The sequence below is a fragment of the Oenanthe melanoleuca genome, chromosome 5 (genome assembly GCF_029582105.1).
Source record: "Oenanthe melanoleuca isolate GR-GAL-2019-014 chromosome 5, OMel1.0, whole genome shotgun sequence".
Classification (NCBI taxonomy): Eukaryota; Metazoa; Chordata; class Aves; order Passeriformes; family Muscicapidae; genus Oenanthe; species Oenanthe melanoleuca.
In genome coordinates, this window is record NC_079339.1 from 45,116,854 (window position 1) to 45,129,381 (window position 12,528).

Sequence of the window (12,528 nt, forward strand, 5' to 3'; positions counted from 1 at the left end):
ACAGTAATTCAAACTAGTTGTTTGATGAGCATGTCTGTGTTTAATTTCAGTGTTCATCTTGGGATTTACTATAATCTTTGCTGCATCTGATTGCTTACCTTTCACATCCCATAAGTGTTCTGCTTGACCTACTAAAGCCCTGCCTATGGCAAAGTTGCAAAACACCTGAAAAAGTACTTTATTTCCTTCCTCTTCAGTCATAACTGGAGATCTGCAAGTTATGCTTTTCCTGAAGAAATATTTCATGTCATAAACTGCTCCCTTAAGTGTGGGGTCAGTTTAAGAAGGGCCAGTGTTTGCAGGCAAGCCATTTGTTTTCCTTTGAATGTTTAATTTGTTTATTCCTGTTTTCAAATAGTCCCCAAGCAATATAGTTCCTGTAGCTGTGATCGTCATGCATCTGAGTTATTCACCTCCCAGAGGGTCAGACCTTTCATCAGTATGCCATTGGCACAGAGCAGCGAGTCTTGCATATTCATTGTCCAGGACACCAGCTAGAGGGCCTCCAAAAAAGCCTGGCTTTTTTTTTTTGTTCTCAGAGCAAGGAAAACAATCCCTTCCCTTCTCCAGTCCCTTGATAAGAGTTTCTGTCCAATAACGGTGCTCTCTGCTCTGAGGCACATTTAACTGTGAAGTTTGCAGCGGGAGAGGCTTTCCTTCAAGCTGTTAGTGTTTTATCCTGGCAGGCTGCTCGAGGTTGTTGTGAGGAGTCTAGCCAGTTGGTGAGCTTTGTAATCTAAACCAGCTGTCCCAGGCTGAGGCCCCCATTTGCATTGTTTAACATACTTAGAAAATGAAGTGTTCATTTTTAACATTCCTCCTCCAATTGGTTTAATGCTGAATTACAGAAGAGAACTAAGCAAAACCAGGTGCTTTCTCTGTATTCTCTCCAGTGTCTGAGGAGGTACAGACGGCTCCCGATCTTCTCCTTTACTTGCCATTTCATTCTTTGGACTATAAATGACAGAGGAACTGAAGTGCTAGCAAAGGGTAATGTTTGGAAAACTTTCTAGTTATTCATCAGCACAGACTCTGGTTTTTTTCCACCTTTTCCCAACGGTTTTGGCCATGCAAGGATTAAGAAGGTAAGTGGTATGCATGAAACTTCTTTATTTACTGACGGGAAAACTACTTGTGGAAAATAGCTGTGGCAGGGACATGATATGCCAATGCACTTGCAAAAGCCATTTGCAAAGAGACGGGATCTCAATGGTCAGAGGTGGGGAAAGACGATCTGCCTGTTATTAAAGCTGTGCTGTCTCTGACGAGTTCCTTCTTGATCTGTGCTTGTACTCTGCGCATCTGCAGGAGTGCTGAACTGCAGCAGCAAGGATCCCACTGGCTGCAGTGATTGATTGATTGATTGAACTTAATTAGTTACTATTGCAGAAGTTAATTACTTGTTTAAAATATTTTGCCTGCTGGGCAAGCTACTGTGACCAGCTGCATATAGTGTTGATAGGTTGTGCTGCATGTCTGTTAATAATTCTTGAGGGGATTTTATATCTAAAGTAACGAGCAAATTGAGATCATGAGTGCAGACAGAACACGTATGAGGCAGTAAGGTCACCCTCTCCCCTCTTGTAGCAAAGGAAACTAAAGACTGTCTAAAAATCTGAGGTTTGTCTGACTGTTTTATGAGGGATTTTGTTATCGTGCACTGTCCTGCAGCAATGTGCAGTATAGCCCAGTTGCTGTGTATGTCAGTCTTCTGCTATAACCTGTTGTATTTCCTTATTCCCTCCCACTGCTGTTCTTGCTATATGCCAAGTGAGTATGCAGTCTTTATAGAAGTGCACACTTTAAAATCTCTTCAAAAAGATTTGAAGAATCAATAAATTAAGTGCAAACCTAAATGGATAAAATTGTAGTTCAAATGCTTTACATTGGACTCTAATGAAAACTGTGCAGAATTTGCCTTTCCTTCACTCAAAGCACAATTTGTTTCCACAGCACTATGAACAACAATTTTAGGGTTTATGTTTACTTTTCAGAGCTTGTCCCTGTCTTCTCATTTAAAACAAAGTTGTTGTAATGTGTCGGTCATTGTGTGTGGTTTTGTCTGATGCATTTGAAGGTCTTGCTCAGCAGCTCAGTTTGCACTCTGGAAATCAGGGACAGCTCTAAGAGAGAAAGTTGGCAGCTCACATGGGTAGGAGAACTAAGGCTACCTAAAATATCCCCTGCTTCCTGTACTGGTTTTTTGTGGGAATGTATTGTATACAATTGCCATTTAGAATTACAATCCAGGAGAAGAAAGGTGTGGGTCTAATGATACTGGGAAGTTTTATATGAATCAGCAGCAAAACACTGAAATCCACAGGACCTAGAAAAAAATAGTTTCTGATTGTGCTTTCATGGTTTTCTGTCTGTTAGCAAATATTTGGAGATGGGAGGTTACTTGACCATAATTTTTGTGCTCCTGGTAAGGAGCTCCGAAAATTGGTGTAGGGCTCTTTCAGAAAGGGATCCTCTTCTTTCAGTTGCAGTGGAGTGAGACACAGTAGGGACCACTAGATGTGGAGATGATATACCTGGGGAAGGCTCCATTGAAGATAACGGCTTCTGCTAGCTGGTGACCTGGCACAGTGTGTCTCCTTCGAGACTAAGTAAAGGGACAGAATCTGGCCCCAAGAAAATGGATTCATCTCAGATAGAGCCTCCTGGGGATGAAATGTGGTTTAGCGGTTGGAGCGGCTGGCTTGGATTCAGGACCTCCTGCGTGACGTGTCAGCAGCCCTGCCAACATTCATACTGGGAGCTCAGGCAGGGCCTTGCTCTGGTTTACCCATCTGTAAAATGTGCACAGTGTGCAAGAGAAGCTTTCATTTCTGCAAAAGAAAGGTGTCAGAGAGGGGCAAACCAGCTATATTGAATATTGCACGCTTGTTCTTTTAACAGCTGCTGTATGGGGTGTCATAAAAATTTGATTAGTCCATAGACATGTACAGTCTGATTTCAATCCCAGTTACATAAAACCAAAGTACCATCAGAGTCACTGGCTCTGAGACCTGAATCTGGCCCACAGTTATATTACTCCTTCTCCAGAGGCCAAATTCATGTTAGTGAAACTGTGGAATACACTGAAGTGTCACTAGAAATTAATTTGGCCATATGTATTTATTCTGTGTAATAAGCCTGGATATCAGAAGGTTTTCAGCCTATTTTCTATGCACATTACAGGATACTGACTGCTTTCACACTGGCTGTCTGCCTTTCAAGCCCTGGAAAAGCACAGGTGAGATGCAGAGATGTATGTACTGGTTTGTACTGAAGTGCTATATGGCATGAAACTTAACTGGCTAGCAGGTGGATAGGAAGCTCTGTGGTCTGGGGTTTACATGAAAAGGAAGTTGTGTGGTCTAAGGGTTTAGAGGGGAGAACTTGGAGCCAGCAGGATTCTGGAGTTGAACATGAATTGAGCTTATTGACTCATCCTTGCCAGCTCAGCAAAATATCCCTGTAGAAACCTGGACCTGACTGAAAATCTAATTCTCCTCTGGAACAGGAAATAAGAAAAAACTATCCCATGAGACAAGAGACTGCTCAGTTCTATTGTGAGAAATGTCCATATTTGGAAAATTCTTTCATATAAATGCACATTTTCTGTGTTTAGCAGGATCACGTCTTAAGATTGTTTAATTTTTGACAGTGATCCTGAATGACTGTATCCCAGTTTTCATTTTTGCTTATGCTTATGAACAGAAATTTTGCCATTTCTGTTCAAGAGGGTGGATGGAAGTAAACCAGTCCAGTTCTTGAAATAGCAGAATCATTAGTTCTTTGTGTGCTTGGGCTCCAAGTAACTTTAAATCAGGAAAGACAGTTCCTAAAGGCATGTTGTTTGGATTTCTACTTGGTAGTCCAGATATATTCAGTGTCCAGAGCTGTGTTTCTAAATATCTTTGCCAAAAGTCTCTGAAATGTAGTTGTTTTTCTTCTATTACATTGAAAATTTCCTGCACAGGACATGCTTGTTAATATTTTTGTGAATATTGGATCTGTATGGGAAATGCTTTTCATGCCCCTGGAGAATTTTTGAGATGTCTTTAAGGGTTTGTTTTTATAATTTAAAAAATATTGTTTACATTATAATTTTTATAAAAACATCTTGTAACACAAATTGATTTTTGAAGTTGCTTTGAAAAAGCAACTTGAGTCTGAAACGACAGCAATGAGTTCTTTCTGAACATACTGAAACTGGAAATTTTGACAATATTGGAATCTTTTCTAGAATAAAGTTCTAGAAACTTGTTGAAGCCAGTCTTCAAGTAGTTTCTGAATCATTATTTATTGATCAAAATATAATAATTTTGTTTAAAACTATTTCAGCTTTTCCAGCTAGGTATAGTGCATTAGACAAAGAGGAGAACAAAAGGTAGAGTACATACAATCTTTAAAACATGAGAGTGATTATACATTCTCCCATTAGAATATCTTGTCTTTCCACAACATGATACCAAAACATCTTGGAATGCCAAAATAAATGAAGGCAGAATTCCTCCATACTTGTCTGTCACTTCTAGCAGTGGATTTGTGTATTCATATGTGCAAGTGGCAGGTGCAGTCTGAACAGTGCCATGTGTTTCACTTCATGTCCTGCCCTAGGTCCTGCAATGACCACTTCCACTGACTCACCCCTCTAATCCTTGGTCTCCTATCTAAAAGTTACTACTTTTCCAATCATCAATTAAGTACTTTACTCTTCCACTAGTTTCTTCCATAAAGTCCAAAAATAAGTGTCTTTATCATTAAGGAACAATAAAAAAGGGAGGAATCTTGAATGCACTCTATCTCTCTGCCCTCTGGTTGCTTCCAGTGGTCCCTGTTTCCTGGATATCTCTTGCTTGCATTCCTTAGTACAACCTGTTTACTAAAAGATCCTGTGCTTGTATCAATTCCTTGGCCCCTTGCTAAATAGTTGGAGGCCCAAAACTAGTCAAAAACTAGAAGAGCAGGGAATCATTTTAACAGGCTTTGAAACCGTCATCACCCGGACTTTCACCTAGTTAGAAATGCTGAGGTCACTGAGGAGGTACTGAAGACTCAAGGCTGCAGCCCTGATAATGACCAGCGCTTCAGAATAGGAAGTGACAACCATAACCTTGTTGTTTAAAGATTTATCCTCTAACATTAAGGAAGAGCCTTATTCTTATTAAGCTTGTTATATTTCAACTGTGGCTCTGGATCAGTCAATGGCTAATGTGTTGTGCTGAATGGGCCATCTGGGCAGCTTCAGAGCTCTGAGAGATGTAGCAAATAACCTTAGAGATGAACCCCCTGTTGTGGCAAAAACAAGACCCCAAACTAGACTGTAATTCTGTGCTAACAAATCATAACACATTGCACCTGGGTAGAGGAACAGCCTGACACTGCCACCAGCTGAGTGTGCCGCTCCTGAGCGAAGGGGCTGGAACACGTGCTGAGGCCTCAGGTTCATGCCCTGCTGACTGCCCTCTGGGGAACTTTGTTTTGATGTACTGTATTTGTGAACAATTGAACAATTGTACTAATCATAATAATCCAGATCAGCATTTGCAAACCTCTCATTTCACAGTCACTGAGTGTCCTTTTTTCTCTCTTTTTAGCAGCAATGCACTAATGGGTTTGACCTGGACCGTACCTCTGGACAGTGCCTAGGTAGGACTTTAATTAAATCTGTATGTTTAAATTTGGGTTTAGAAATCCTGAATTTATTGAGTTAATGTTGTATTGCTCTTACTGTGTTTTAGTTGAAAAGTTCTTACTGTGTGACAAATACTTGTGTTTGTATACATGTATATACAAAAAAATATGTGTATATATAAATATGTGTGTGTCTTTGCATAACATTGATCTTTGACATTGTTGAGATACTAACAGGCTGTCAGGGCTACTCAAACAACAATACATTTTGACAGGAGCTCAGTGTAGCTGCCAAAGAATGAGAGCTGTTCACCCTCCTTCTCTTTCTCCTTCAAAGTCAGGATTTATTGTCTTTGTTGCCTGTCTCCACCTGCAGGCTCAAATAGTCTTCCATTCTTAGCACTGGAACTCCAAGTAAACTGAGTTGAGGTAGCATAAGGAATTCTGTGCTTTGCCCAGTAGCATCCTTTTGTCAATGGCTTTCAGTCTCCAGGGCAGCATCTTCTACATGCAATAAAGTCATCCAAAGGGTGAAAGGGAAAAACCTGCAGCAGATTGTTTGCCCTGCCATAGCCTACTGTTTCTGTGGCCCAAGAACTAGAGGAATGCTCAGTTTGGCTAAACCAGTTGTATCTTTCTTATTCAGCAACAATCTTAATCGAAGCAAGGAAGAGGCCTGAACTGTGTCCCCAGATCCGAGCATCCCTAACTTTTTCTGTGAGAGAGAACTCAAGACTTCCAAAGCAGGATCCAAATTTCACAGCTGGGCAGACCAAACCATCAGTTTCTGAAATCCTGATCTGCATGTTGTGGTTTGGACAGACCCTCTAGCAGGAGTAGGCAGTAGCATGCTGCAGCCATGTGTAAATCAGTGTTTAAACCAAACTTCTGTGGAATAGCAAAGCAGGCCTTGTCCTCCCCTCTGCCCTCTAATAGTGAAGTGAAATGAGTAGATCACAGGATATGTTGAATATAAAGGATGTTTCCTGTTTTAGTACAATCTAACTTCAAAGTGAAGCTCCACAAGGAAGGATTAGCCTTTTTCCTGGAGAATATTTTTTTTTTGCAATGTTTTGCAAAAAAACATGTTAACTATTTTTTGATAGGTCCCATTAAGAAGCAATCACTCTTTAAACTTTTGCAATTTCATTGCAGATATTGATGAGTGTCGGACTATTCCTGAGGCCTGCAGAGGAGACATGGTGTGTGTCAACCAGAACGGGGGCTACTTATGCGTGCCCCGAACAAACCCAGTGTATCGCTCTCCCTACCTGAGTCCCTATTCCAATGTCTACCCACCGCCCCCAGCACCAGGCCCTGTTCCTAACTACCCTACTGTCACAAGACCTCTGATTTGCAGATTTGGTTTCCAGTTGGATGAAAACAATCAGTGTGCTGGTAAGTAATAGAAATCTTTCTTCTATATTTGCATTTATATTAAAGCTTGTCTGACATTGCAGAAACAATTGTCCTGCAGTTGTTTTCAGTTATTGCAGCAGTCAAGCCAAGTATCTTGAAGCCGAATTTTTTTTAAGGATATAAACTGTATGTTTCATACCATCATTATTCAATGCAAACTAAGATATTATTCAATCCTGTTATTTAAGCAGAAAAGCCACTTTCATGAAAGAAGTAATGTTTTAATGAGATCAACAACCATCTGATGGCAGGTGATCTGTCAGGCTTTTTATGCTTCTGATTCTGTCCATGAGAGAGAAGGTTGCCCTTCATTTGAAGTGTTAGGTGGGGCCTGGGGAAACTTCATTCCTATCTTGGCTTTATGTGAGCTGGTCATTGACAAGAAACCAGAGAAGCCATGAGCTTTCAGCAGAGAATTTTGCATCTCTTTAGACTAAGAAACAGCATTTGCTTCAAAACTGCTGCAGAAGTACACAAGAGCTAAAACTGACTTGTCTTTTGGGATTATTCTTCCCTATTGTCTAAAATTTCTGATGGGACTTGCTGGCAAATGATACACTTTCTTTTTTTCCCACAAGAGCTTCATAGGAGCTTTGAAAGTCTAGAGTTAAATTCAGCTGCTTTGGGACAGATTTTCTGTATTTGAATAATTGTCCTTTCTAAGGTGGGAAAAGCATATTTTCTAATCAGCACTAACAGTAACACTGACTGGAAAATTTAACAAAAAAACAAAACAAAACAAAAAAACAAAACAACAAAACAACAAAAAACCAAAACAAAACAAAAACAAAACAAAACAAAAACAAAACAAACAAACAAACAAGCAAAAAAAACAAACCAAAACCAAAACCAAAAAAACCCACCAAAAACACCCCAAAAAACTGGGTTTTTTTGAGGAGTTTTAAAATCCTGGGATAACTGAAGAGTTTGATGTAAAAATAAGAAATTTTCTGGAGACATTCACTGTCCTGATGCAGTATTTACTGTAGTATCTGTGTGTCTTTTGTGTCTGTGTGCCCTAGGATGGAAAGTGTGGTCACCAAAGGGAGTGATTCGGTCCATGTCTTGCTGTGGTGATGGTAGAAAGGTCTGATCCCCTGTTTACAGGATTCCTGGAGCAGTTAACAGAGTTATGTGCAGTGCCATGCTTGAAGTCCTTGGAGGCAAGACAGAAGGGAGCCTTGACAGGGTCCTCAGGAGCAAACAAAATTTTACCCAGATCATTCAAGAAAGTCTGAACCACAGGAATTCTGGCATCCATAAACCAATTATGAGCATCTCTCATGTAAATGATTGCTCTGTGCTTACCTCTTTATCCATAAGATATCAGCATGTTCTTAGGATACAAAGCACTTCAAGGGCTAATTTTGTGGTGCAATGTTGAAAAGAGTGAACTAGAAGTAATTTTGCCCAGTAGGTGAGCCTCTATGTAACAGGTTTGTTATGTTGGTGTTGAGACACCACCCTCTAGCACCTTCTTTCCAAATAAAATTAGTCACAGATATTTCCATTAGAGAGTATGAGATTTTCTGCTACTGACTGCAGGGGAACTAGAGTTATTCTCATGCCCATGTGTCTGAGCAATCTACAGATTTTAACAGAGAGCACATTTTTGTCTGGTCAGATATGGGTTACAGATCAGGGTCACATTTTCTATTGCTAGGACAACAGAAATCTTTACTTTCACTTTGAATTTCAGTCAAAATACCTTATTAAATACAGGAGCATTTACTGGGAGACTGGGAGATTTGCAGCCTCAGCTTTGAAGCACTGAGATTGTTCAAGAGACTTCCAAAGTGAAACAGGACAAAAATTTGATCTTAAAGTTGTGTGAGTTTTAACAAGTTCTTCCTTTTCTTCTACCTCTCCACAAAATGTAGGGAAGCTGCAAGAAGGTTGCTCTGTCCCAGTCTGGCACCTGGCCACATTCCTTGGCTCTCAAGGGAATGTGCACCCCTGGTTGTTCACATAACATTCCCCCTTGTGAGGCTGATATGTTTCAATGCAGAAAAAGAAATATAATCTGTTCTTCTTGCTTTCAAGCGTTTTGGCCTCATCCTTTCTAGCCTGGATGGTCATAGGCAGTGGTTAAGTGTCCACAGTCCTTCCCTGTTCTGGTCACCACTCAGTCTTGCCAAGATTCTTTCATCTCCAGATCTTGTCCTTTGTGAAAACAAAACTTTTCCTGGCTCAAGTGCCTCTCAAAGATACCTGTCAGTGATGGCTTTGCCCACTCATGTCCTCTGTGTGCTGCAGAAGTACCTGTAGCCATTTGTGGTAGCAGACAGAGAAATATTTTAATGACAATTACTTAATAAGTCTTCTGTGGGTTTGATTAATGATATTTTTTACCCCTGGAGTTGTTGAGTGCTTTAGATTTTGTATGTGTAAGTGGTCTGTGTTTTCAACAGCACAGAGTTTTTGTAAATCATTCCGAAGCAGGTTGGGAATGATTTATAATCACAATTAATGTTGGAATAAAAGACCACATACAGAAAAAAGCAAAGAACATCTAGTGCAAGAGCACTGTTTGAACTGTTTATCTTCTAACATTACTTCTCTATAAATACAGAATGGGTTAGTCATAATAATGACTTTTTGCTCAAGGAACTTGGTCTAGTGACTGTTGGCTCCAGTTTACTGGAGTGAGAGCCTGTGTTCTTGCATTACACATTTGTAAGCTGAGAACTCTTTCCAGTTTCCTTTCACTCCACCTTGCTGTTTCCTGATTTACAATGATCTTCAAAACATGCCTCAAACACAGATCCTTCTGGGCATTGTGGAAAGAACTGTGCTGGGTGGGTTCTTATAATTGCTTTCTCTCCAATTAATGCAAACACACAATGTGAGGAGATGGTGGGGTTGGAGCAGGTTGAATAGAGAGATCAGAGAAAGCAGACCTCAAAGACAGAGAGGTAAATGTTAGGAAAAGTAGAAGCATAAGGCAAGATGAGCATGACCTAGAGAAAGAGAGAATGGAAGAGGGCAGAGGAGGTAATTTAAGAAAAAATCAGCATAATTGATATTTTTAAAGCAAAAGGTAAAAGGAAGAAGGAAATGGAAGGATGCTGTCTCCAAGTGTAAGAGAGAATTGTTTTTCATGCCCCATTTGTGCAGTATTCATGCTTCAGCTTTCCTCATTTCTCAAAGACTGGCAGGACCTCCTGCATTCCCCACCTATGGGTCCCCAGTCCTACATTTGTGGAGTGAAACAAAAGATTTCGAAAGACTACCTTTGCACAGATGGGTTTTAGATCATTATCATTTATATTACAAGCGTACCTAAACCCCATATCCATGCCTGCAATTGTACTGCCCTGCCTCATTAAGAGCAGCCTATGTCTAGATGAGTTTTCAAGCAAAATGAAGGAACCATATGTGCCTGTGTGGGGAAAGGGGAGGGAAATTAAGAGACAGAGAACTGAAAGGAGGTGCCCAGGTCTTGCATCAGGCTCATGGCTGTTTCTGGGTTAGAGCCCAGAGTTCCTTATCCAGTGGTTTAGCCACCAAGCCAGGCTGCCTCCTCCTGACTTTCCTAGTGACCTCTCTGGGCATATAGAAACAGGAGTAAGAAAAGCAGGGAAATGCAGCAAGGAGATTACGCCTTAGAAGGGTTTATACAAAGTAAAGACAAATGGAATCCACTCCTGCCATTGCTTTTTTAACCCTATTTGGTTCAGCTCTTGGTCTATGGGACAATCTCTTGCTGCACCAGAGGGCCAGTTCCTGAAGGCTATGAATGATCCCTGTTAGGGAATGACTAACATGACTGCCATCATGTCCAAATTAACCGGGATAGATTACATGAGAACAGATTCTGCAAGAGGCTGAGCTCAGACTTCTGGAACAGTAGTCTGAGTACTACTACTGAGAACAGGTAATTGTTGACAGCTCCTGATTAAATTAAGAGACATGATATCTAGCTTTTATTTGTAGTATGGTTTTCCTGATGGGCTTTGTATGAGGAAACATGAATTGAGATCTTATGCTGCCATAGCAATGGAAAAGTTTCCTCTCAAGCATCTCAAGAGTTTGTAGTTGGTGGCTAAGGCTTGGGTTGGAGGAGTTTGTGCTCAGTTCCTGGCTTTGCCATAAAGCTTGCCATTCCTGGAGTCATCATCAAGGAACAGCTGGCTGTGGCACTCAGTAGCATGGGCTAGGGGAAACATAGTCAAAGGTTGGACTCTATGGTCTCAGAGATCTTTTCCAGCCCAAATGTTTCCGTGATTCAGTGCTGGGTATTTTGGAGCTAAAGTAAAATAGTATTCATTTTCAGGATTATACCCAGGATAATCTCACAAGGGGATGATAGATGTGGAGGTGACTTCCAGGCAAGTGTCCTGTAAAGATACACAGACAGGAGGAAAATGTCCAGTTTAATAATTCTACAGCAGTGAAACTTAAGGTGAGACATGTGGAACTCAGTTACTCCCCCAGTTGTCCTGGTTCCAGGCAGGACAGGGTTCATTTTTTGCAGTAGCCAGGAGAGGGCACAGCCAGGACCCGGAGGTTATTCTGTATCCCCCCATGTCATTGCTGGGGGTGGGCAAAGGGTCTGTGTCTTCCAGGAAGAAGGGGTTCCTTCCAGCTGAGAAAATTCATCCAGGGTTGTTTATTGTCGCAGGCTGCAGTGAGCATTTTTGCATGTGAATCACTCTCTTCTGTATTAATTGAAACGTTAATATTGTTGCTGTTATTGTTTATTTTCTTATCTCATTGCTGTTTCCAGTAAATTGTTCTTATCTCAACCCTTTTGTGCCTCCAGTAGGAATGGGGGAGGGGGACCAGCTTGTGGGTTTTTAGTGGGAGTACTAAATTAGAAAGCAACATTCCTAAGACACGACCAGTGCACTAACCTAGCTGGAATTCAGTGGTCACTTTTGTCTATGTTTCTACATAGATCAGAGAAGAGAGAAAGTCCAAGCCCTTTTCTCATATCTCCAATTTGCTTCAGGAATATCTGTGCTGCAAAAGTTTTCAGCAGCTATTTGATCCTGGAGTTTTTCAATCATCTTCTACTTATGCTGTATTTTTTTCATGTTTTAGCACAACTCAAGATGGTTTCCCCTTGACTAGACAAGCCAGGTAAAATAAAAATGTGGAAAATACTAACTATATACATTAAGGTACAAGACCATAAATCAGGAGAGTAATGAAAGAAGGATCATTTACATCCTGGAGTACAGACTTACTTAACGTAATCCTGTCCCATTGGATAAACCCACATTGTACAGCTCCAGACAAACATAACTATCAATCTTTTAGATCCAGCTTCTGTGCTTCTGATCTGATGGCCTGATATATTCACAATCCCAACAATCATCATAAGGTAATCACAAGCTGACTATAAAATAATCACGGGTTAAAAGGTACATCTGGAAACAGTCAGAGCTTCTTCCTCTCTCAGCAAACCATTGCACCAGCACAGAGGCTGGGCTGGGGCTGAGGAAAGGCAAGACTCATCTAGCCCCTACAGTAGGGTCC

General features: G+C 40.8%; 1 protein-coding gene across 2 annotated transcripts in view; it reads left to right on the forward strand.

Moving 5' to 3' along the window:
* Window positions 1–611: 611 nt before the first annotated feature.
* The window catches only part of FBLN5 (fibulin 5), a 49,978-nt gene continuing 38,061 nt past the window's right edge, over window positions 612–12,528 (forward strand). The window contains exons 1-4 of one of the 2 annotated variants that reach the window (XM_056493519.1): window positions 612–1,085; window positions 3,184–3,238; window positions 5,592–5,640; window positions 6,781–7,023. In XM_056493519.1, coding sequence (XP_056349494.1) covers window positions 994–1,085; window positions 3,184–3,238; window positions 5,592–5,640; window positions 6,781–7,023 — 439 coding nt within the window. In that variant the 5' untranslated portion in view covers window positions 612–993. Of the gene's footprint in view, window positions 1,086–3,183; window positions 3,239–5,588; window positions 5,641–6,780; window positions 7,024–12,528 lie in introns of both variants that reach the window. The other variant, XM_056493518.1, reaches the window with a different exon arrangement.